This window comes from Crocodylus porosus, unplaced genomic scaffold, assembly GCF_001723895.1.
Source record: "Crocodylus porosus isolate Cpor-Errol unplaced genomic scaffold, CroPor_comp1, whole genome shotgun sequence".
NCBI lineage: Eukaryota > Metazoa > Chordata > Crocodylia > Crocodylidae > Crocodylus > Crocodylus porosus.
Window position 1 is genome coordinate 15,419,795 of NW_017728910.1, and position 26,645 is coordinate 15,446,439.

At 41.2% G+C, this 26,645-nt stretch overlaps 1 protein-coding gene across 1 annotated transcript in view; it reads right to left on the reverse strand.

The window, feature by feature from the left end:
• The window catches only part of SPATA16 (spermatogenesis associated 16), a 129,550-nt gene that overhangs the window by 77,137 nt on the left and 25,768 nt on the right, over positions 1 to 26,645 (reverse strand). Inside the window, exons 2-3 of the mRNA XM_019532519.1 lie at positions 21,715 to 21,860; positions 5,902 to 5,991 (exon numbers count right to left, since the gene is read on the reverse strand). Of these exons, the coding sequence (XP_019388064.1) occupies positions 5,902 to 5,991; positions 21,715 to 21,860 (236 nt within the window). The remainder of the gene's footprint in view (positions 1 to 5,901; positions 5,992 to 21,714; positions 21,861 to 26,645) is intronic.

A 26,645-nucleotide genomic window follows, 5' to 3' on the forward strand; every position in this document is an offset into this window, starting at 1 on the left:
GGTCAAGGGCCCTAGGCCCGCCACACCAAGGCCCCTGCCCTGCCAGAGCTTAGCAACAGGTACGCACCTCTTGCTGCTCCAGGAGAGCCTGCTGAGTTGCCAGCTCCCGCAGGCAACATAGACCAAACTGCAGCTACTGCCATGCTCGGCACATGTGACAGGGGTTGCTGACTCCTGCTCTACAAGATGACTTTGGCAGGTATGTGATGTTTTTCTAGTAAACCAGCCATTAGGCCAATGGCCCTTGATTAGTCTTTGGAACGTACAGCCCGACACAAATCCACACAACAGTCCCCAGTATTGCACAGCTTTCCTCAACTCGACACAGACGGGTTTCCTTGCCCCTGGCAACAGCTCTTTATGCCAACTTATTTCTCTAATAACTACATTCACTACCGGCACTTTTTTTACCACTTTCCCCTGTGGGGGATTCTACTGACAACTCCCTTTCCCTGCCTTCAGCAACGTCACTAGGCTGTCTTTGCTTATAGGCAGCTCATCATTCGTCCTGTCTGATGCTGAGCTCCTTCCCCACTTTCTACTCATGGGAGTACAGAAACAGGGCTGCGAGAAATGCCCTGAATTCACTTCTCCGGTATTGCAAGCAATCACCGCATATTCATAAACATATTAAGCTCCATCTTTAAACTGTCAGGTTTTTGGGGTTTTTTTATCCCCACCATTTCTATAAGAGGCTGTTCCAGAACTGTACTCCTCTGATGAATAGAAACCGTCTTCTAATTTCCAACCTAAATGTACATCCAATGTACATCCATTTATTCTTGTGCCAACATTGTCCTTCAGCCTAAAAGGTTTTTCCCCTTCCTGGCATTTATCTCCTTAATGTATTTACAGAGCGAATGTCTCATGCAGGGCAAATATTTTTACAAGCTGATGTAGGAGAGTCAATGGCTACAACGCTCCAGAATCCGTCATTCGCAGAAGCTCTGGCCCTCTCAGCAGTCCTTTGGAGATAACTTTACATTACCAAGTGACCCGAAGATGTCACTACATGAAGTGCAACCTCCCAAAGTCACATTCAGGTGCAATTTAAAACTATGCAAAAGGCTAAATCCCATGAGGATGTAGGAGACAGGTCAACCTTAATATAGATGCGCTAGCACTAAGATTACAGCATATTTATACCCATTCCATCGATGTCTGAGGTGATTTAGGTTAGTACGAATTACACATGGAGGAGGTATAAGGTAGTATAAATTATAATAGCCCTTATCTTACTTTAATTGACATGTAACACATCCCTTATTCCATTTTTTAGATCGGGGTCAACAACCTATAGGTCATGTGGTAGATCCAGCCCACCGAGCCCTTGGATCTGACCTGCAGACCTCTGCAAGCATTTGGTGGTGGAGGGCTCTGCCTGTGTTGTGCCGCAGCTTGGCAGAGAGTGGAGGACAAGGAGAAGTGATGGAAATGTCCAGGTCCTAATGCAAGGTAATCTCACACCTGAGCTGATCATTCCCCCTTTCAGAAAACACTGCCAACCCCTGCTTTAGATACGTTGAGTGGGGAAACAATATGAAATGGTCTAACTGAATGCCTATCACACATCCATTTATCTTGGAATCAAGAACAGAGGTTTTTTCTAGGGAATTTGGCCTGGCATGTCTCCAGAAAGGGCAGCAAAACCAAATTTCCTAGGACCACCACAAACCTCCTCACCTCCTGCTCACAGTGCCAGATGCACTATTTGTCCTGCTTTCCCTAACATAAACACAGAGCTAACCCAGATATAAAAAAAACCTTCCATGGTTCAGGAATACAACTCTATTAGAAGAAAACAGTACAATGTACACAGAATTCTTCCCATTGGGAGAGGGGAACAAACAATGCAGAGACACATCAGTCACACTGCTTAATCCACTCCTGGAAGAGGTTCAGATACTATGAAAACAGTATTACAGACTTCCATTGAAGTCCAGACAACACACAAACCAATCAAATTACTTATTAAAAGACAGCTGATGCAAATGACCCTCTTTCTTGTAAGCGGCTGGTCACTGTCACCAATGATAGATATGTTTTTTCTAAGATATTGCATCAAACACCCAATTTTTCAGCCATGCAGTGGAGTTGGTCACATATGAGTTTGTGCATTATTTCTGAATTTGAAACAGAACAAAATCTGCCTAAGGGAATTTGGCATGGTATAATCTTTAGGAGATCAATAGTTCTGTATTTTGGGCACGCTGAACCTGCCAGAGGTCTGAGTTATATCTGCCCAATACATGCTACTGCAGCCAAACCCAGATGTTCACAGCCTTTGACAATGTTCTTGACATATAATAGGAGGTACAATAATCATGAGAGGACAAAAGCACTGAAAAGTACACAAGGAAAGATGCTAACCTCATTCACACGCACAGAACGAGCAGACATAAATGACAGCTCAGACTACAAAAACATGTTCATACTTTTAGAAACTGCAACTTAGCACCTGTATACTGCAGTCTGTCTATAACAAACTGATTACACTCTACACTGTTAACAGGGTCAGACTGAGACTAGTGACTCCAAAGAGATGATAGCAGCATCATTTAGCCTTACTTTAACACACGGCTAGAATAAAAGATCCACACAGTTATTACAATGCTGTTAAACTAAGCTAAACTCACAATACAGCTGTCACTGGTTTGGAAACACTTGGTCTCAGTCTGTCAGAATGCTCTTCTCCCTTGCAAAATACATAATAATGTCATTTAAAATCATCTATTTCCATGAAAGCTTCCCAATGTGAAAAAAGCTGACGCGGTTCCTTCCTGCTTGCTGATGTAATAAACCTATTGAGTGATTTCTTATCTGCAGCGGCACCAACCACATTTTTTAAACTAGATTTCTGAGCACCTCATTTTCTTCTTGGATCATGCTGTACTCACAGATACTTGCATTTTACATGCATCACTTTCTAGGAAAGATCAACTTCGGAAAGTAAAAAAAAATATTTTTCAACCTGGTTTTAAGCAAAACCGTGCCATTTCAATTCACCTGTTTGTGGGATACTGTGGAATGAAAGGATATGAAAGTATGTGATCAGGCTTCCGTATCAGTAATGATATAATGTGGCCTTTTAAAATTCTTACGGGGGGGGGAATCTTGATGGTGGGTGATTCTTTCTCAAGAAGATGCTAAACAGCACTATTTAGTCTTAGAAAGGCCTCTTTAAAAATGAAGAATAAGACCAAAACCCTGATTAGTGTGGAATGATACTTTTTCAATCATTAGTAAAGTCACTGAAAAATTGAGTTCTACAGAGACTAAAACATGTGACTTTATCTCAAATTTCCAAAACAGCTTTGGTTAAAAAGAAAAAAGCCAGGGGATTTTTCAAAGTGTCACAATAGGTTCATTGCAACTTTTCCAACACATGTCAATGATAAATGAAGCAAACCAATTATATATCTTACCGAATCATAGTTCTATTTTAATTTGCCAATTATTTTTTAAATATTTTGTGGTACTCTGATAGCAAAGTCAAGTAGTTTAATGCCTAGCAGAAGTAGCAACTATAGCTAGATAGTTACATCTTGCATTATACCCAGCAACATTGCTCACCCTCTACAAATCAATTTCTTTAATTCTTCTACCTGTCAGGTGAAAAAACTTTCATTCCATGTTGACACTAGGGGTTCCACACTTGGGTAGCACCTCTCCTAGTGCAATACAGTGCCAATTTTCCCATTGCAAACTCACAAGTATTGATGTTACAGAGCTCTACACTAGTGATCCGTTCAGATTGACGTGAGTGGTCCCATTGACTTCAGAATTGCTCAAGTGAACAAGGGCAAAGGATCGGATTTCAATTCTTGGGTTGAACGGGTGCCATTGCAGGCAATGGCAAAGATCCATTGACTCCAGTGGTGTAGGTTCAGGGGGCCTGTAGAAGTACTAATATGTAGAGGAGGATGAGCAGTGTCTAATTATCACATGACCTACAGTGGCATTCAGCTAAATATGGATTATGTCCAAATTATGTGCCACTAAAGTGCAACTTGTGCGGGTGGAAGTGGAAGTGCTGGTCCCTTACTGAGTGGGGGAGGCAACCTAGTGACAAGAAGATGCAGAAAAGGCTGAAGTACTCAATGCCTTTTTCACCTTAGTCTTCACAGGTTAGGTCAGCTCCAAGACTATTGCACCTGGCAGTACAGGCTGGGGTGAGTAGCCAACAGTGGTGAAAGAACAGGTTAGGGACTGTTTCGAAAAGGTGAACAATATATAAGCCCATGGGGCAGATGGGATGCACACATAGGGTGCTGAAGGAATTGGCTGATACGATTGCAGAGCCACTGCCCATCGTCTCTGAAAATTCATGGCTACCAGGAGAGGTCCCATATGATTGGGAAAAGGGCAAACATAGTACCCATATTTAAGACAGGGAAAAAGGAGGACCCAGGGAACTACAGACCAGTCAGCCTTACCTCAGTCCCTGGGAAAATCATGGAGCAGAGCTTCAAGGAATCCATTTCTAAGCACTTGGAGGAGAAGAAGGTGATAAGGAACAGTGAGCATGGATTCACCAGGGGCAAGTCATTCCTGACCAACCTGATTGCCTTCTATGATGACATGAATGGTTCTGTGGATGCGGGGAGACTAGTGGATGTGGTGTACCTTGATTTTAGCAAGGCTTTTGACACAGTCCCCCAAAGCATTCTTGCAGGCAAGCTAATGAAGTATGGGCTGGATGAATGGACTGTAGGGTGGACAAAAAACTGGCTGGAGCATCGGGCTCAGAGGGTAATAATCCATGGCTCCATGTCTAGTCGGCAGCTGGTCTCAAGTGGAGTGCCCCAGGGTTTGGTCCTGGGGCCTGTTTTGTTCAATTGCTTCATCAATGACCTGGAAGATGGCATAGAGTGCACTCTCAGGAAGTCTGCAGATGAGACCAAGCTGGGGGCAGTAGTAGATATCCTGGAGGGTAGGGCTTGGATTCAGAGTGACCTAGATAAATTGGAGGCTTGGTCCACAAGGAATCTCATGAGGTTCAACAAGGACAAGTGCAAAGTCTTGCACTTAAGATGGACCAGTCCCAAGCATCAGTACAGACTGGGGGATGACTTACTGGGCAGCAGTTCTACAGGAAAGGACCCGGGGGTTACAGTGAACAATAAGAAGAATATAAGCCAACAGCGTGTCCTTGTTGCTAAGAAGGCTAATGACATACTGGGCTGCATCGGTAGGATTGCTGCCAGCAGGTCAAGAGAAGTGATTCTTCCTCCCTATTCAGCACTGGTGAGGATGCATCTGGAGTACTGTGTTCAGTTTTGGGCTCCCCCCTACAGAAAGGATGTGGACAAATTGGGGAGAGTCCAATGCAGGGCAATGGAAATGGTTCAGGGGCTGGGGGACCTGATTTCTGAGGAAAGGTTGAGGGAGCTGGGCTTATTTAGTCTAGAAAAGAAGACTGAGAGGGGATTTAATAGCAGCCTTCAACTACCTGCAGGGGGGTTCAAAAGAGGATGGAGCTGGACTGTTTTCAGTCGTGGCGGGTGACAGAACAAGGAGCAACAGTCTCAAGTTGCAACAAGGGAAGTTTAGGTGGGATATTAGGAAGGATTTTCTCACTAGGAGGGTAGTAAAACACTGGAACAGGTTACCCAGAGAGGTGGTGGACTGTCCATTTTTGGAGGTTTTTAAAGCTCAGCTAGACAAAACCTTGTTTGGGATGCTCTAGTTGGAAATGGTCCTACTTTGAGCAAGGGTTGCACTAGATGACCTCCTGAGGTCCCTTCCAACCCTCATTTTCTATGATTCTATGACCCTAATACCAAATGACCTACAAGAAATCATTTTACATAGTACCCAAATGTCTCTTGTACGGAGAATTGAAATGAGGGTGATACAGTAAAACTACTAAATTAAGGAAATCCAGAAATGCCAAAGTACCTGGCTGCTTCAGAATATCTTTCTAAACATCTAAACACAGCTGCTTGACGAAGATGGTTCCGGAAATAGGCTGGGTTCAGACTAATGCTCCTGTGAAAGACAAAATAGATGGACAGGTTAATCTTAACCTATTACCTTATTACATGATCATTAATAGCAAACTGAACAGTTTACAACACAGCCACTTTCTATATACCATTCAATACCTACACTCTATCCCCACAAATGTGATAATAACATTATCACTTTCTCCCTCTTGACAACTAAGATAGATGGACAAACATTATTAAAATGTCTATTAAAGTTTTATCATAAATGCAATTTCATTTATAGCTTTGCCTAGTATTATAGAGACAGCTGTTAAAGTTCCTGTGAGCATATGTTATATTGCATTTAGCTAGCACATAATATCTGCAGAGATACCACATATTATCATAGTACTCCCTTTGTTATCTATATCTCTGGGTCTGATGATTATCTCACAATATTACCTAATGGAACTATGTGCACAAAACTAACAATTGCAAAAGCCATTGGAAAAATTTCCAAAATTAAAGCAAGCTTATATCCCACTCAAGGCATTCTGTCTTAGTGGGGGTACAATCCTATTGTGCAATCCTACTGAGTTCAGTAGCTGCAATGTCTTCTCTCAGGTAGATCTAATTGCAGGATTGAGGTCTATATCATTAAGAAAAGTAATGTACATTACACTATTAAACTAGAGAGGCTGTGTAGTTTTTGGTTCCAAGCAAGGTACATAGAGTACAAACATGTTTCTTTTTATTTCTGATTCTATAATCTCACTTGTGAGATCTTAAATAAGTAACTAACTTGTGTGGATAACAGTTTTGCCACCCATATTATAGAGAAAAAAGTACATCTTTAAAATGCTCGGAGCTTTTTTGATGAAAGGTACCATATAATTGCAAAGTATATTATTATATTTAAAAGAATAAAGCTGAAATGAAATGAGAGAAAGCAGAGCAAGAACACCTTTTTAACACTCTTGTACAGAAAAGTTGTTACAATGCTTTTTATTTTACTATATTTCTTCAGGAAAATGATAACAGTAATTCACTGAGTAAATCATTTGGACATCAAAGAAAGCCTATTAAAAGTAGACTATAGGGCCTACCATTTCAGTCCATGAATAAGCGCAGAATTACTTCACTTTGTGGCCAAATCAAGCAAAATTCAGTGATATTTGTAACTACATTATATGAAGATACATATACACATATAGATGCTTATTACACACATATATACAGCTTTACATTTTATATACACACATTAATAAACAGACTGGGAGTTTCAAAGGACTTCAACATATTACATGCCTAACCAGGTTTGACTTTCCATGTCAATTCTGCACCTGTTTTTCCTGGTTCTCACTTAAAATCTTGGCTATAAAATTCCTGTTTTATATTAGACAAGAAAGCAGTTCAAAATTATTGTGCGCTTACTGAGTCACATTTAACGTCTTGGTCCTTGTTCAAAGCCCAGAAGTCTGAAAGACTGCTGGAAGTTCTAGGATGACAACTCTGCTCCAGTGCCAGAAAGAAACTTGCTGACATTAGACTAACCTTATCTTCGTTTACGACAAAGTAACCTTGGCGAAGACAAAGTTTTTTGAGGACCAATCCAGGACTGTGAAATAAAATTCCACGGGAACTAAGGACCATCACAAACCTCAACACCTGCTGCTGTCGGTACTGGGCGCACCTCTTTCACTTGCCTTCTCTAACAGAGCAAGTTTGAATATTAAAGCCCTTCTGCCCCCCCATAAATAACCCCATACTAAATCAAAACACTACATTCAAACACATATTCACCCTGGGGAGAAGGGCTCAGACTACTCACTGTACTTACATTGCTTTATGCAATTCTACCATACTATATCAGCTGATGTAAGTGACTTTTTGAAGGGGCTGGTGGATGTTATTAATGATAAACAGACACTGAACTTCGCAGATATTGTATCATATGCCACATTTTCCAGCCACTTGACAGAGAGCTTGGAAATTCAAAAGACTGATGTACATCAAAAATTAGTTTAGTCAGAAAGAAATCGCAACGACTTCAAATATTTTAAGCATTTAATGATCAGTCTGCCCAAGGCATTAACACTTTAACAAACTGGATGATAACTGGTACTACAACAAGAGATTTTAAAGGAGATTATTGCTGTTATAAACTGCAGTCAACAGTTGATAATAGCAATATCGATTTTTTCAAGTTATCGGCTGTACTAGAGCTAAGCAATAGAACTGGAAAAAAAAATCAATAATTTTCTCGTAGTTAGCAACACACTTTCTGCAAGTCTTTAAACAGAATGTGCTCTGATAGGTTTAGAATAAATATGGAATTTGTGAAGAATCTTGAAGAATTGCATTTCAAGCATTTCTTTTTCCTCCTGACTCCTTTCTAATCTTAAGCAGATCAACTCCTACTTTTTTATCTGTAATACCCTACTCTAAAAAAATCCCATAGCATTCTCAAATACCTACAACAAATATCACATTCACTTGCTATGGACAGAGACCTGAATACAATGGCCTCTGACCATTTGATTGTCCAGCTTAATGTTGTTGTTAAAGGTATATGCTCTCTGAGTCATGTTTGTGTCTCAGATTTACAGTAATATAGCATATTCCACTAAAACTTCCTATAGATATTTGGTTACAAGTTAGGTATCTTGGGCAGAATAGCTATCATACATGCCATGGGATGACTCTAAAAATATATAACAGCACACTATCTGCAGATTCAACAACCTACTTTTGGAGTAAAGCAATATGAGGGAGAAGGGTGACACACAGAAAGGTTAAGAAGCGACCTTCTAGGAAATAACCCTAAAATGAGACCCGAAGGGAGGTCCATGTGGCTATGTGGGAATCTGCCAGAGTGTGGGCACTTCTCCAGGGCCCTTCTTTACTTGCAGACAGTACACAAAACGGCTGTGCTGAAAGTTAGGGGGGTCCTGTGCACAGACAGGCCCTGAAAGAAAAACTGGAGAGCAGAGATCCAGCAGTGAAAAGCTACCAGTTATGAGAAGAAACAGAGATGTTGCTGTGCCGGCTCAGGCCAATGCTCAGGATCTCAATATTGCGCTGTTAGACAGGAGGGCGTAGTGTACAATTGCACATGCACACATATCACCAATTCAAGCACATACACACCCTAATGATAATGACATGAAATCATACACAATACCCACATGCATACACATATACACACAGGTTAAACACTGACTCAGGTGACATTGTGTGTGTGTGTGTGTGTGTCGGTGCCTGTGGTACCTATTCTTGGGGTGCTTGGTAACTAAAGAGCAAGTGGCAGAGATCAGGAGAAAAGGCAGTGGAGATAAGGCAATAGCAGTGGCAGAGATCAAGGGACAAGTCAGTGGGGATGAGACAATAGCAAAGAAACAGGGGGTTGCAGGCAGAGAGGAGCTCAGGATGGCAGGAGCCAGAGGAGCATGGGACAAGTGTTAGAGGTGGCGGTGATCCAGAAGCAAGAGAGGGAGAAATAAAACAGAAGTGAGAGGGGAAAGGAGCAGAGATAGGAGCAGGGCTGAACCGTAGTAAAGCAAAACCCAACTCGGGGGTCCAAATAACAGTTTTATTAAATGAGCACTGTTCTGTACAGCTTGGATCCCACACACACTCACACAATGGCAGCAGGAGAAAGAGACTCAGTGGAAGGGTTGGAGTCCAGGTAGGGAAGAGAAACAGAGTTCAAGTCCTTGACTAAAGAGAGGGTGGGGGTGATAGCTACCTATCCAGGCTGGGAGGGGGCCCTTGATGGCCAGTCAGGGTCCTTCTCCAGCAGGTGTTGTCCAGAGAGGGTTGCTGGCAGGGCCTCTGGGTTGGAGGGAGCATGACGTGGAGCAGGTCTCGTTCAGGTGAAGATGGCGACCCAAGGAGTCAGTCTTTACAACCCCTTTTTATGGGGCAGACTACCTATGATCTCCTATGGGGAGGGTATGTCCAGGCAAGGTCGGCTCTGTTCCAGAGGGCTCCGGATGTTCATACCAAGCATGTGCAACCTTGGCACAATGGCAGGTTGCCTCGTCTTTTGTTTCTTGAATGCTGAGGGTGGTTCCAAGGGCTGGGTTGTTGGTCCAGGTATTGGTTTTGATGGTGGGGTGATCTAGTAGGGGGTCTTTCTATCATTGTGTTTCACTCATCCATTCACTCTTTTGTTTCAGGCATTCAAGGAAAACCAATTTACATGGGAGAGATTACAGAATTGCAACATACTTACACAACAGGGCATAGGGACAAGATGGGAACAAGATGGGAATGGATTCTTGACATCACTTTACAGACACAAGCTTAAATCATATAAATCCAGTATAAAACAATAACAATTAATACAAAAATAATAGGAACATAATGTAAATGTAATACAATATAAAACAGTAAAAATCAATACAAACATAACAGAACACTATTTGCAATATATAAAAAAGGGGCTTATTACAATAATAGTATACAAGAACTTAGCGTAGCTTACCTAGTACTACTTGCAATCACGTATAAGGGATAGAGAGGGCAGAGAGAAAGTCAGAAATGGTTGGGGAAGGGGAGGGAATGCATTTTACAAATAAAAAACAAAAACTGGGGGTTTTGCTATAGAGACAAGGTCATGAAGAGCTTCTTTTGTGGGAACCTGTGGCATAGGTAGCAGTATCATTCTCCACAAGATACAGAACGTCTCTTGAAGTTTTACTTACATATTCATTTTTGGGGTGTCAGACAAAGAAAGAAAAGCTAAACACAAGAAAGCAGCTAATGCTTAATTGGTGCACAAAAAGTTTTAATCTGAAAAGCAAAAGAAAAACACTATGTTGGAAGATTAAAACTTGTGTTCTTGCCAAGCCTTGCCCCCATCTGTCAAATGACTAGGCTAACGTAAACATGAAATAGATTTTCATTTATTTTTCATCTTCAGTGTAATCCAAAGACTGTCCAGTAAGAGCTTTCTGTAAATCATTTGGTCAGTTTTTCTCAACAAAACAGTCTTTAAGTAATACAGTATATCAACCTGGTTTTTGACATTTTCATTTTTTCTTCTTGACATCTTCTCTTAAAAATAATACAGTGTTTGTCCTATTATCTTTTCTCCATGCTCTAAGGAGAGGAAAAAAACCCCAAAGACTAAAAATCACTAGATACCAACTCTCTCCCACCAGAGCTATCAGGACACATGAATCAAAGATGTACACATGAGGCTATAGTTTTCTTTCATCCGTTCTTTTCAAACTTACTACACAACTTCAGGAAAACGGATACAGCAAGAAACCCAACCTGCTACATAATGGTTGATCTCTGTAAACAACACCCATGACTCCTTTTCTTTGAGGATGCACATCAACTCTTCCCAAGTACAATGGGGATTTAGCTCTATAAATCTGATTAACATTAGAGCAATTTCTTGACTACCTCCCAATATCATATCATGTGTATTTATCCTCTGTAGACTGAGAAGAAAAAATCCTCAGGCAAATATATTTTACTGGTTTTAGCAAATGTGCTTATTTCTCTCTCTATCAGCAAGGTATAGTAAGAATAAAAGCTGGCTCCTACCTAGAAGAGAATATAGTTAGGTTCTTAAGTACATGGCAAAAGCATTGTGTTGTTTCTGTTGGATGTGCAGGTTTTATCCCGGTTGATAACAGTAATGTCTGTATCTGCATATAATACAGCCCAGTCTTATTGCACAAATATGCATTTTAATGGTTTTGCTGTTGTTATTCAATTGATAGGGGTATTTCCTGGGAATTAAATGGATTAAGAGAAGTGAACACAGGTTTATTCAGGCAGATAGGTAATATTGTCTGTATATATAAATGTGTTGACCGGCATTGGGTGTGGCATTGTTACTAGCAGTGGGGTACAGCACTGATATAAAATTATGTAAATACAGTCACCACAATATGTCTGGCAACATCACACTGTCTAAATCAGATCCTCAGTTGCTGCAAACTGACATGGAGATGATACAAATCCAGAAAGCTGAGACTCTAGCCCCAGTCAACACACAGACATAACTGGCTATTAAACAATTTAATTTTTAAATTGAAGATGCTGTTGTCCTTTGTACCCTATATATCTTAGGTGTCTTATTAATCTATCTATATCTATATCTCTATATCTATATGTCAGGTATCTTATTAATAAGTCCACTATTCCCCACACCAGTCTTAGTGTTCTTTGAAACCATCATAATCTGTTCCATAATCCTGAAGGATAGATCCTCACCAGCTCTAAACCAGCACGACTCTTCTAAAATCAGTAGAACTATGCTGCTTTACACTAATTGAGCATCTCACCTCATCCTAATTTCTTGTCATTTGAGTTTTTAGCAAAATTGTGATCCTTGGGGTTTTCGATGGGGGAGACTGTATGCCCATTCATTTCCTTGTAGCTATTTTAATATTCTGAGCAAGTTTTCTTTTCGGTGCTGCTTTGAAGATATGGAGAAATGTCTCCCAGAACGCAAAAGTATGTTTTTCTTTTCTATCAAGATTTGTGTCATAGGCTTTGGTAAGCTGTCATGTACAGCAGGCTAAAAACCTCCAGTTTCTTAGAGCAGTGGATCTCAATCTTTTTGGATTCAAGGTGCCTCTCACTAGTCTCAAGGCATCTCTCACTAGACTTGTGGTACCCCTCACTGGACCAGAGGCATCCCTCCATACCTTTTGTGATTTGAGCAGTGCCCAATTTAAAAATCAAATTTATTAGGGTTACCATGTTTTCAGTTCCAAAAAAGAGGATGCCAGTCGTGTGGGGGGAGGGGGGAGATATGACTGTGGGGGGGCAGTGATATGGCAGTGCCCTGCCCCTGCCCATTCTGTTGCCCCTTGCTCCCAAGCCTCAGCTCCCCCTAACCCTGCTGCTGCCCCTTACTCCCAACCCACAAACCTCAGCCCTGCCAGTGCCCCTCCTAAACTGTAGCATCCTGCTGCCCCGGGTCATGCTGGTTCCCCTCACTCCCAACCCACAGACACCTGCTCCCCCCAGTCCTGCTGGAGGGGCACCAGCTGCCCCCATCCCGACTGGGCCAAGTGCGGTGGCTGAGAGCGAATCCAGCCCTGGCGCAGACTGGAAGGAAGAGGAGGGGAGGCTTGTGACACCCTCCGCCCTGGGCTGGGGCTTGTGACCCCCTTCACACTGGTCGGCCTGGCCATGGCCATCTCCCCTTCTTTCCCCCTTCCCTGCCCCTCCTTCCCTGGCCGCTCCACCCCTGTTGCCAGCCACAGGCCTCAAACCCTCCCCCCCTTCCCCTGCTGAAGGGGGCAGGCAACTCCCCTGGTCCCCCTACCCTGCCGCAGCCCCAGCCCCAGCCCCAGCCCCAGCCCCAGTCCCCCAATCCAGACCTACCTACCTGCAGCTTCCCGCCTACAATTGCCTCTTCCCCCACCTGACCGCTCCCACCAGAGCAAAGCAAAAACCCAGACATTAGCTCAGATTTGAAAAGCCTGCCAGACAGAGACAGGAAAACTCAAGAAGAGGACATGTTCGGGAAAACCTGAACATGGTAACCTATGGTATGGTATGGTATGGTAAGGTAACCCTATATATTACAGTGTTTACCCACTAGGACAGTGGGGGTGTACCTCTGCACACCTAACGACACACTTCAAAGGATCTGCCTTGGTGGCACCCTGGTAGAAAATCACTGCTTTCAAGTGTTTGAGCCCATGGTAAAAGTGTGCAAGTGATGCAAGCTGCCTATACTTGGTGACATTTCCCCCCCTGCCATAAATTGGGCCAGATGTGGACCATGGGCCTTCTTGTGGGCTGGGTCCAGACTGGGACAGGAAGAAGCCGTGGCAGCAGTGGCAGCTCCAGCTCCAACCTGGAGCATGTGGCAGCAGCATCAGCTCTGGGCTCTGACCCAGATCACACTGCAGTGCCAGCTCCAGCTTTGACCTGGGGGATATGGTGGCATCTCCAGCCCCCTCTGTGTGCCCTGGGCCAGTCAGGGCTGCCACCACTATATGCCCACTGCTGTGGTGGCAGCTCCACCTCTGGCTTCAGCATGGGGCACGCTGTGGGGGTCAGCAGCTAGGGAGCTGGGACCATGGCGCTGCAGACGCACCAAGCAGCCAAATAGTGAGTGGACCTGTGTCAACCTTCACTAGCCTTCCTGCTGCTGATTGCCAGGTGCACTGGAGCCCCTCCCTCTCCAGCCACACCAGTCGTCCTATGGCCCGAATAGAGTGGCTCTGCAGGCCAAATCAAGTCTGCAGCCATATGTTTGACACCCCTGCCATAAACCATGGCAATCTGCATGGTGAAATGCGTACAATTTTTTGTTCCCCAGCTCTAGTGGTGCTTTACAGGTAAATACTCAGAGAAAGCTGAGTTAAATCTGATGGTAACTGCTGGAGCTCGGAAGCAGCATGTGCCATTTTTTTTGCTTCACAATGTAAGAATTTGGCAGAATAAGCATATCCACCAAAAAGCCCCACAAAGCAATGTGGGGAATGTTGGGAAGGGGAACACATGAGACCTGCAGCCACTTCTGGAGGGACATCAAGAGGATGGCAAAATTCTGGGGGACTTAACTCTGGAGAGGCAGCATCAGTACAGGTGTACTGTGCCTGGCCATCTAAGATGTGGTAACCACAGAATGAGTTTGAAATCCTTGCAGATTTAATTTTTGCCTCAAAGCTGATCCATCCCCCACTGATGTCTATGGAAAGACTCCCAAGTTCTGTGATACAGAAGGAGAAATGTCTTCATTTTGTCTAATCAGATATTTTTTGAAAGCCTAATTGAATTAGCGGTGAGTACTTCTACTACAGCAGAGGACATTTAGCAGGCAAGCCAAAAATATGAAGAATTTTTCAAGCCTAAATAATAAAGCAGCAAGGTTTACACTAAGGTTTCACATATACATAAGACCTTTTTTTCTGCCTGTAAAGTGGAAAACATTTTCCATGATAACCATTTTTCTTCTGGCACAAAGAAATCAGCAGCAATCTCCTTTGAATTGCAAACAATCAGATAAATCTCAATTCATTACATATGAAAGAGGAAGACAAGTAGAATGTTCTTTCCTGCAAAGTAAAAGGCTATTCAGGAAGGCTTTGTTTCCAAGCATGCAGTTCAGCAACTTGAGGTATTGCTTGTATAGGTGGACAGGTAGCACCATTCTGCTTTCTCTGTCTTGTTCACATAACACACGCTGACTGATCTCCCAACTGTACAAGCACTAATTTCTCAACTAACTAAATTTCTCTTCCATCTTTAGAACTGCTGTCATTTCGAGGATGCAGATATGTATCTCAGCTTTTATAAAACCTGTTGGACTTTGCTTGAATTTTCTTTTCAGCCAAGATCTGTTTCCCTTAGGCAAAAAGAAAAGCCTGTTTTATTAGTTTCTCTTAGAATGAATCCTACCAATTTATAAACAGCATGGGCATAATACTTTACTGTCAAAGTCAATGGAAGCACACAAGTTTTCATTTGACACCAAGCTGAATGTAGTAGATGTTCTGGAGGGTATGGCTAGAATTCAGTGACCTAAACAAATTGGAGTATTGGACCAAAAGAAATGTGATGAAGTTCAATGAGGGCAATTGCTAAGTCCTGCACTTAGGATGACCCATGCACTGGTATGGGTCATCACTGACTGTCTAAGCAGCAGCTTGCAGAAAAGGACCTGGGGCTTACAGGGGGCAACAAGATGAACATAAGCTAACAGTGTGCCCTTGTTGTGAAGATGGCTAATGGCATACAGAGCTGCATTGATAGGAGTGTTGCCTTCAGATCGAGGGAAGTGATTATCCCCCTCTATTCAGTACTGGTGAGGCCACATCTGGAGCAGTGTTCAGTTTTGGGCCCCCGTACAGAAAGGATGTAGACAATTTAGAGAGAGTCCAGTGGAAGGCAACGAAAATGGTGAGAGGACTGGGACACATGACTTATGAAGAGTGGCTCAGTGGACTGGGCTTATTCAGCCTGGAGAAGAGAAGACAGAGTGGGGATTTAATAGCAGCCTTTGACTACCTGAAGGGGGAGTTCAAAAGAGGATGGAGCTGGACTGCTCTCAGTGGTGGCAGATGACAGGACAAGGAGCAATGGTCTCAAGTTGCAGCAAGTGAAGTTTAGGCTAGATATTAGGAAATATTTTCTCACTAGGAAGGTAGTAGAGCACTGGAACAGACTACCCGAAGAGGATGGGGAATCTCCATCCTTTTTAAAGACCCAGCTCAGCAAAACCTTGGCTGGGTGATATAGCTGGGATGGTGCTGCTTTGAGCAGGGGGCTGGACTAGGGGCACCTATACACATGACAGACTTCTGCTCCAATGTGTGCTAATCAGTGTGCTCCAGCAGCCTCTGTGTCATGTGTTTTCAGTATTCCTGCATTTCAAAATGCCTGTGGGGGCACTGTAACTAAAGCTTGTCAAATGAGCTTTAGTTAAAGTGTCCATGCTGCCATTTTAAAGTGCAGGAACACTGAATACACGTGATGCCAAGAGCCTTTCAATTAGAGCATCTAATTAAAGCATCCCCCACCCCTACCACAGAGCACATGTGTAGACACCCTAGATGACTCCCTATTTTTCATTTTTTTCTATGATTCGTGATACAGTGGGGTCGATTTGAACCTACTGGATACAAACATGGAACTGCTATATATTAACTGAGAAATGAAATATGATTTGAAGATAATGAATATAAATAGAAACTGTTTCCATTACAAAGTTTCATAATAAAGAAATATTCAAAATGCAGAACAAGAGAAGGAAATCTATTTTGGTATGCTAGCTTTTCTTTAAAAAATTAAGATTATATTACCAAGTCATCTTAACCAAATAGCTTTGAATTAAATGATTGCTTATCTGTTATGTATATTGGAATATAACCATACATTGCTAAAGGTTATTAGAATTGGGTGTTGGGTGCCTCATGAGGGCAGCTGTTTTGGCCCAGAGATATAAGCTGGGCTGCAGTTTGCTGCAGGAAGGCAAGAGGAAACATCAGTCCGAGAGGCTGCTCTGGCCAGAGTCAGGAGGTAAGGGCAGGGGCTATGGGGACAAGGTACAATCGCTCAGTCACTGCTCAGGTGAGGGTAGCAGGAAACACCCAACAGATTGTGCTGGGGCTGACCAAGGTGAGGAGACCTAAGCCTGAAGCTGGGTGAGGCTGGGTGGCATGAATGTGGCCCTTGAGAAAGGGCAGTATGAAAGAGAGCCAGCGGAGTGAGTGGGACCCCGGTGAAGGGGGTAGTGTGCAAGTGGCCCTCTGGGGCTGTGGAAAGATCTACAAATGCGTGCCCAGTTTGCTCTGGTCACAGGCCGGAGAAGTAACACCAGAATAACATCTGCGAGGCATGGGACCCATGTAGGAGCAGTTGGAGCAGGTATTAGGCCCTTGTCAGCGGAGCGAGTAATGGCTAGCCTCCCACCTTTGTAACAACTCTCATATTTTTCCGTCAAGGCATGGCAGACGAGCGAAGTATGTGGTTACCCCAGGAGCAGGGTGGCCAGTGAAGACCTGACGAGGAGGCCACCCTGCTACAAGGATATTAATTTGAAAGACTGGAAAAGAGGTTTTTTTTCATTTTTAATTTTATTGTGGGGTGCATGGACAGTATGGAAGAAAAGGGTTTGGAGTGAAGTATATCATTCCTTAGAGCCTTTCTACAAATCACTTGATCATATCACCAACCTCATTGACTCTCACTTTATTCTTTCAAAAACTTATCTGCCCCCAGAGCCTACAGGGTTTTCTCCCCTCCCTTTGATTTCCACTATATAACGTTACTTTGTTGCTGTCTTTTTTATTTTTCATTAGTTATTATTTTATATGGTAGCTATTATATAACAACATTATTTAAAACAGGTTAATGTTATAAGAATGCTATGGTTGTAATGGCAGGCAATCAGTACTTGGGAAATGAAAAAGTTATAAACACTTGAAAATGAACTTTTAGATTGAAAATACTTGTGCAACCTTGCAGGCTGTGCCTTTACTTCACTAAATGTCTCTTGAGATACAAGCTTATGAAAGACACTTAACAAATCATAATTATTATTATTATCCTTCTACCAAAGGGTGAAAAGTTCAGAAGAAAAATACAGGGATTTAAAGATATTTTTGTAAAGCCATAGCTTCTTCAGGTTTCTTTCACCTCATCTCTGTGAGATTCTTTTTTGTTATTAAGAAATCACCAAGGTATACCTGTGTCTCTTAACAAAGATGCTATTATTTAATTCGTGCGCCTATCTATGACTGGTTCAAACAGTTAGAAAGGCTACTGAACAGAATGAAAGGCAAGGAAGAAGAATCTTTACTAGAAAAGAAATGTTTCTTTGAGTGATGAAATCCTCCTGCTTTCCATTTTGGGGAGATGAAGAATTAGCTGGGAGAAATGCCCACAGAAAGAGCAGTGTCTGACTTCTCAAAGGAGAGCCTGGATTCAATGCCAGAAATTCCAGAACATCTGCACATAGCGGCTCTCATTGGGGCAGTACTGATTTATACACCTTTTTCAGGCATCACGTGCACAATTCTGAGAGGAGAACATGCTTCAAGGAGTGATATTCCCAACTCTGTGTTGTCCAAATAGATAGCTTTCTTTTCTTGAAAGACATACATTGAGAGCTTGATGGGAATGCCAGTAGCTTTTTGGTAAGAGGAGCATAGTAAATTTGACCCTTGAGGGTAGTTCTCCCCACTATAGCTCATTTTCCCTAGAATGGATGTGACTTACCTCCTAGCTCAGCAAAGGGGAACAATTGGCCATAGCTTGCCAAATAAATGACCATCTTTATCCCTCTGTGTTGCAACAGCACAAGACTTTCTGTCACTTCACTGAAACCACATTGGATGTGAAGTCCTGACAGCCAATGGTGTTGGCTAGTTATATCCTACTGGTAAACTCTCCTTGCTGTGCTATTCCCAAATGCATGCCACCTATTGTGCAGTCACCTGTACACCCCAAACCCCAAAGTGTAGCCCAATATCCTTTCAAGCATACCAGATCAAAGTTTCAAGAGCAGCACCTTCACCACGTGTTTCCAGGTTGGGAGCATACAAGTGGGCACCTACATGGGAAAGGTGTGCTTGGGAATGTCCCAGCAGGGATATACCATGACCACTGAATAGACACACCCAAACACACTGTGTTTTTTCCCATATATCACCTACAAATCATATGGCATTGATGTGCATTAATTTTAATGTACTTGGAGGCAACAACATTAAAATAACCAAGATGAAACAGATGAAAATTCTCCTGAAAAAGCAGTAAGTCTCTTATGCTCTGCAGCTCATACATCTTGAATGACTTCAGATCTCAGGTCCATCCTCTTCAACCTACACAGGAAACTGCATCATAATAGTTACATAAATAGTCACACGCATCATGACTTATATGTTTACATATGTTTCTGGTACTTCTCTGATGAACTGGACATTTTAAAAGGCCAGACTTCATAGAGAACTCCAGGGAACTGAAGTGTTGTGTTCTGGTTCAAGATTGCAATTGGATGGGGCAAAAATACAACCTTTGAGGTTAGGTTAAGCAGCATAAAGCTTTAGCACTATTCCGAGGTTTATTACCCAGTTTCTTGACTTCTCAGACCTTTACTGTTTTGCCATCTGGTGTAATTGAGAATTGCCTTCTGCAACAAAAGGGAAAATCTAATTTCTCAGCAAGCCATATGGGGTTATTAAGATCATTAAACCCTTGTATGCCATAATGGCTGGGCCAAGAGGACTGCAGGGAATGTAAATATTGTGCGACTCATTTTACAGGTTTAGACTGGATGCTAGAAATTAGCTTGACGACTATCTAGTGATGAAACGTAATGGTCACGTAAGTGACTGTGGTGGCTTTTTGGCCGGGTCAGCTCCTGGTGCATTTGTTCAGACTGATGATGGATTAGGAATGTTTCTAATGGCTTCGGATCACCCAGGGTGCATCTTTTATGTCAGCCTGCCAAATGGTCAGAATCTAACAGATGTCGTTTCCTCTCATTTTACCTGTGGTGCAAAAAGTGTCTCAAGTACAGATAATATTCCTTCTGATTTATACCTTTTTCCATTTTTCAGGAGTGCCCAGACTTTGGTCCTGATACTAAAGCTGATGTCAATGAAAATGTATTTCCCTCACCTTCTTAAGACTGGGGAATCTGTTCTCCTTCAAATGCCTGTACACTTCTTTTAACCAAGACATTAGAAATTTTACTGAGTCAGTTGTGACATTGTGCAAACTTCCTTCCAAGCAAAAAACTATATATAGTCTTTGGCACAGACTCATGAGGCTTTTCAAGCTGATTTTTGATTAATAAAGCTTCCAAAATAAATTCAGGAGTTGTGAAATTTAGAAGAAATTATATAAAGAATGGTCTAGCAAATGCAAATAAACACAGAAATGAATATTTTAATTTTGATTCATGATTACTACTAAAGGATTACTACCAAACCATTACAACGTGGCAAAGAAATAAAAATTCAAATGGAAGCGAACTTCTACATGTACTTGATAACTGATAGCTGAAAGCTATTTATAGCTTGAGAACTCAAAGTAATTTATTTATCCTTTTCAAGAAATGCAGCTATTGATTACACTTTGTATTCTGTCTTTATGTTAATTGTATCTCGGCATGTTTTTCTATTGGCATACTGCATCTGCTCCTGCATGACAACTGTGGTCATTAGATTTACTTCAGATTCTCTGAGTTATTAATTGAATTATAATGAGAATTTAGCCATTACAGATATGCACTTCTACTTTATTTTATGCTCAACTAAAAGGCAAGCAAATTACAACAATTGTCAAAATCAACTGCAAGAAAGAACAGAAAGGAAAGGAAAAATAATAGGAAATCCTATTTTCCTCCCCAAAGTAAGAAAAGCAGCGACCTTCAGGTATTTTTCTCAGCACTTTTTTGGAAAACTGTAAAGAAATTTGGTTTGTCTCTGACAGAGATAAGGTGCTTAGGAGGCACAAATACCTTGGGTTGTAAGCTAAGCTAGATCCTCAAAACACTTTCTGACATCATTTACCCTTAATGTAACAGATAACTATACTCAGCGCTGTGACAGGCATCATATATTTATATTGATGAATTGTCCTACATCAGCATCTCCACTGCATTAGACCCAAGCATACCCTTCTTCTCTGATATAGTCAGGATGACTCTTTCACAATGGCTTTCCTGAATTACATTCAGCTGAGATGATTGTAAGGAAAACCTTGACCTGTGTTAAATTGCAGTATATGTTCAGACACATTTAATGATGATGATGAAGAATGGTAGACAGATGAGGCCTGCAGGATGCTGACTTCTGTCAACAGAACAAGGAAGATAGCAGAAGTTTGTATGGCCATTGCCTAACAAGTCTGAGCACTGGCTGGAGAAACCAAGAACCAAACTCCACTAAAGTCAATGGGAGTTTTTAAATTTTCATCCCGGACCTTTTGCATTTTTCGGAAAGCTGTGGTGCTGTTCTTTGTGACGTGGACAATGATTGAGACCAACGAGCTATATAATGGAAAGGATTTTGAGCCACCTCTGCCCCAGTGATAAATAGCATAACTCTATTGCTGATCATTTGAGCATCTATCCTCTCTATGCTTTCACAATCAAATTCTTGGTATTTCTTTTATTTCAGTTCAAGACACCAATGTCATGTTTTGGAGATGGGTTATTAATTTTCCTTTTCTCGAACACTGGGTCATTAATTGTCACACGTCCTTTCAGCCCCAAATTTATCTTTGTCTCTCTGTTTTAATTTTTGCTTCAAGCCCTAGTAACATATTAATCAATATTTACTTTTACCTGTGTGAATGATTCAGAGCAAGATCAGGCTTTCTCATTCTTAAGTAGCAGGTTACAAGCTTTGTCTCAATAAAACCGGCAATGCTTGAAATGTCTTGTGGGGATGCTTCAAAGGGCTTCCCTAAAGCTGCACCTTTGCTGCAAAGCTTTAAAAGAAACAAAAATACCATTTACTAATATCATAATGTACTTTGGTTACACCGAAATGCAAGTCTCAGGCAAAATTGATTTCTAAGTGAAATATGCCCTGACTTTAAATATACCTACCAATATAACAACAATCAATATATATGATTATATTTGGACATAATATAAAATATAGTGTCACCTTCTGTTGTCAAGTACTTCCTGAAAGGGATATTCTAGACAACATACTGTAAATTAAAAAGGAAACAAATGGTAGATAAATGTGCTCCCCTCTTTCCGCTTTGCAAAATAAGGCCCTGCATTCAAGTTCCCAGAAATTAATGGGACTCTTTGGGGGTAGGCTCTAAAAAGGAGTCATGTCATTTATAAATGTATGTAGACCCCTGGCACACAATCATTTAAAAGTCCAATTGGACCTGATCCCAACAATTACGCCTCCTTCCATGCAACAGGTACATGGCAGGAGGTGCAAATTTGGGATTGGGGATCTGATCCCAGTCATGCTCTTTCTACTTGCCAGTGCAGGGTAGTCAAGGATCATTATTCTCAGCTCCCCCTGGACCAGCCAACAGAGAGTAAGGCATGTGCAGATCCAGAGCCAGGGCTGACAATTAGCTGGTGGTCAGGCCCAGCCTCTGACTGCACTGGAGTGAGTGGTTCAAGACCCCAGTACAGCCTCTGTCTTGAGCCAGTAATCAGCTGATTATCAGTCCTGGTCCCAACCTAATTTAAGGCACCATACAAACCAGCCGTAAATTGTTCTACATTATATGTGGAACATTTTTATGGTTGATGTGCCATTTTATGGCACCCTTAGCATTTATACTGTGAATAACATGCAAATGGAAATGCACTAACCTAATCGTCACTTAGTCTCATATTAATTTTGTAACCTCAAATTTTGTTTAACAAGCCAAATGTTTTCTAAAGATCCTCATGTTTTGGGAGATGAGAATAAGCTCCCCCCTTCTTTTACAATCTGTTTCCTTCTATCTTGCCCTTTACCACAGTGTAGGTTATACATATTTTTTCAGTTCTTGACAGTAGTTTTTCTGACTTGTAAGGTTTACAGTGGAGGCATCCTAGAATTTTTGCTTGGCCTTTGGCTGGAGTTATCAAAGATTATCCATTCATTTTGTCATATCCTCCAAAAAACGTCACGTAAGGTCTCAAATACTTTGGAACACAAAATAATTTCAGAGCTATAGGTTTTTAGCTAAAATATTTCATTCATTAGCAGTTTATCCAGGATAAGTAAATGTGACATCAAGAAGCAGTACTATTTGATTAATGAGTAGTATACATGATGAAGGAGTTTATCATGGATGTCAGTGGAAATAGGAGTTAAAGTATATTAGGATGAGCCTGATAGCTAAAAAAAAAATGACAGTGGAAAAAGAAGAAACCACTGTATCCTTCATAACTCAACCCTTCCTATCATTTCTCATTCCTTCCTGAGATGTTGACTTATACTTCCAATCAATCTACAATGTGAGCCTCCATAATCCACTTTCAAATAAGCCAATTTCATGCTTTCAACCATGCTGCACCTAATATTTGGGAGGTGAGCCCTGAAAACTTCCACAGTTTTCTCACTACCTTCCAACTTGCTTTTAAAATTCTCTTTTGGGGTGATAATTGAGAAGAGCAGAGCACAGTAGAGACCTGGATAACAGTTAGGCTGTTGATGTACAAGCCTACCACACATCTTGCTGACAAGAACATCTCATTGTCTTGTTGCACTTCTTTGTATGCCTTTTTGTTTCCATCTGCTGTTTCTTAGACTGTATGCGCTCTGAGGCAGAGACCATCTTTTTGTTCTATATTTGTAAAATGTCTAATCCTGGACCAAAAAGGGGGTTTGTAAGTGTTAGGGTAACAAATAAATAATAATAATAATAATAATAATACATAGAGTGCTTGACACAGGAGAGTAAATTTTAAGCTTTGAATATTTCTGTTAGACTAGATATTAAGTCACAGGGAATTCCTGTGCCTTTCCAGCTATAAAGTGTTGCTAAGATGCATCCCGCCAATAGTTCTCATATGAATACTCAAAAAATAAAGAGGAGAAATTAAGAACATAAAATGATATAGATTATACCATGTATTTGAAACTTTCTGATATACTGGCAATTTATGTAGTACTAAACTTTCTAATCTATAGTATAATTTTCTGGTGCCAGATGAAAGAAAAAATAAAAATTAGTTGTCCATTCTTAGAGGGAGCTAAATTTAAATCATAAAGAAACCATGGAACAAGGACAAAGAAAAATATTTTAGGAAAAAAATTTCCGCGATAACATTTAACAGGATAATAATTATTATGTGCCATTTTTCCTGACTGGGGTGAATAATTTTAAGATATGAGCTTTAGTGATAGCTGAGGAAATTCATCACAAATGAGTTTTAGAACTAGATTTCTGTTTAGGAATTGTGAATTAGCAGCTGCTTAAGGTTTGTGTGCAAACACTAAAATCTCATTGAATTGATGTCCAAATTATTGATAGGATATCTTATCAGCATTAACCTGCAATGAGCTCTGTCATGGAAGAATATCTACTGTTCAGAACAAAATGTAACCGATGCCTTGAGCATGGGTTTGACAGGCTCACTGATCAAGTATCTTGGAATGGGAGGCTGGGATTTTTTTCCCCTTTATCTATTCTCTCCCCCCAAACAAAATTAACAACCTGGTATTATCTAGTAAAGATACAAGAGTCAATGGTTTTTAGAAAGTGCTGTGCTACATTAATAGGCTAAGTCATCAGCGATCACTTTAAGTAACAAAACCAGCAAAGAGAATAGATCTCTTCATATTCTCACTTTATCTAGTACATGGTAGAAATGAGGGTCATGTACCAGCACTGACTCTCTTAATACCTCCGAGGCTACCCCAGTCTAAAATGATTGCTTTGAGACCAGCTACATATTTTACAGACGAGGGTCATTCAACCCCCCTAAATAGCCCCCTAGTTTAAGGATGATGAATATCTATCCTTTCCTTTCCCTCCTCTGCTGAAAGAAGTTGTACAGTGTATATAATAGCACTCATACGTTTTAAATTTTCTATCATTTTGTTACAAATAAGAGTTATAAATCAGAGAATTCATCACTTCTAACTTTACTCATGGTACTGTATATATCTGCTGAAGTGTCTCGGTGGGTAAGACATGCTATATGTGCCTAAGAGATCCAGAGAATAATGTTCGCACATCAGTGAACATAAAAGTATCATCAGGTTTTCAGTAGCAATGCTTTTCAGTTGAATAGGCCAGGCTATGACCTCTGTTAAATTTATGAGAAGTGGAGAATTGAGACTACTCCCTGGCCTCAAGTTCTTGAATGATGTGTGAACGAAGAGAATCATTTGGGACCCATACACTAAATATCTGCAATTCAGTGTCTTTTCAGGGTTTCTCTTTATTGCTGATGTTAAGAGCCATGTTCACTGTTACAACCCGTCAAAAGCTCTTTGAAGGCAGTGTGAACCTGTGTACATTACATTAGGAGAGATAATGACTTAAAAACACATTTTGACTTGGCAGGAGGGTCCAGAAGAGGACCCTACAGGTTTGAGTGGCGTTCCCACTTGTACCAAGCCCTTCCTGTGAAATACCAGAGACAAAGATCCCTTCCTTAATCTTTCCGGTCCTCATTTCCCTGCCTTTAAAAATCTACCTGCTTACTTATTTTGCCAGCTTGCTCTAAGTTATAAGCCCTTCAGGGCAGTATCTGCTATGAAATATTTGAACAAACACTAACAACGGTGGGACCTTGATCTTGGTTTGGATCTGTTCTGCAACCACCGCCACTGTGCCGTGTACAAAAAACAAGACGAGTGCTTAATGTAACAGAATGGTTTTTCTGTAGACAGCAGAATCGTTCTGAATATATGAAATGTTTAAAATACCTGATATGAATGAGGCAAACTTAAAACAGACTAACCAGTAGGTTGTAAGGATCAATTTCTTTTTAAATTAACATTAACACTGCTGGAAGGGGCCTAGATGGGCTGCCCACTGCAAGCCATTCCAGCAACCACGTGGACATTTTGAAAGCCATTCCAAGAGGAGGAAGCCTCGGAGAGGTTGTTAGATTTTGTATAGGTGGTTTTCTTTCCTAGCGTTATGTTACAGAATTTGTTTTTAATGCCAATCTGGGAAATTTGGGGGTACTATTTACGCAAGATGTTTGTACCATTTTGGGTCTGCAAAAATCTTTTGTATGTCAAAAAATTTATAGATGCTATAAAGTTGAAGAAAACAATTTAAACAGTTGAAGTTTTACAGCTACTCTGGGGTTAAAAAAGCTGAAATGTATCGTTTTATGTCCCCTGTTGCAGCTAGAAAATATAACAGATAGTATTTTTACTTTCAGAAGGTTTATTATTAAACGTAGATAGGCTTAGACTACCTAAGAATACTTAATCTTGGGGTAGAGTGATGGGAAAATACTTCCACTAATGATGTTCAGTTCACGAAGACCTGCAAAATGTTATTTTTATTTATATTGTGCTAATGCCTAAAGCCCCTAACTACCACTGAAATTCCACTGCACTAATGCTATGCAGTAAGAAACAAGCTCTGTCCCAGAGTTTACCATATATTCAAAGTGCAGAAAAAAAGAAGTATTATTCTCTCCAATTTATATTTAGGAAATTATCCCACATACAGATGAATTCCATTATTTGCTCATTTGTGTCAAATGAAATTTTCACTGCCTCTTGCTATCTGTCATACACACACACACACACACACACACACACACACACACACACACAC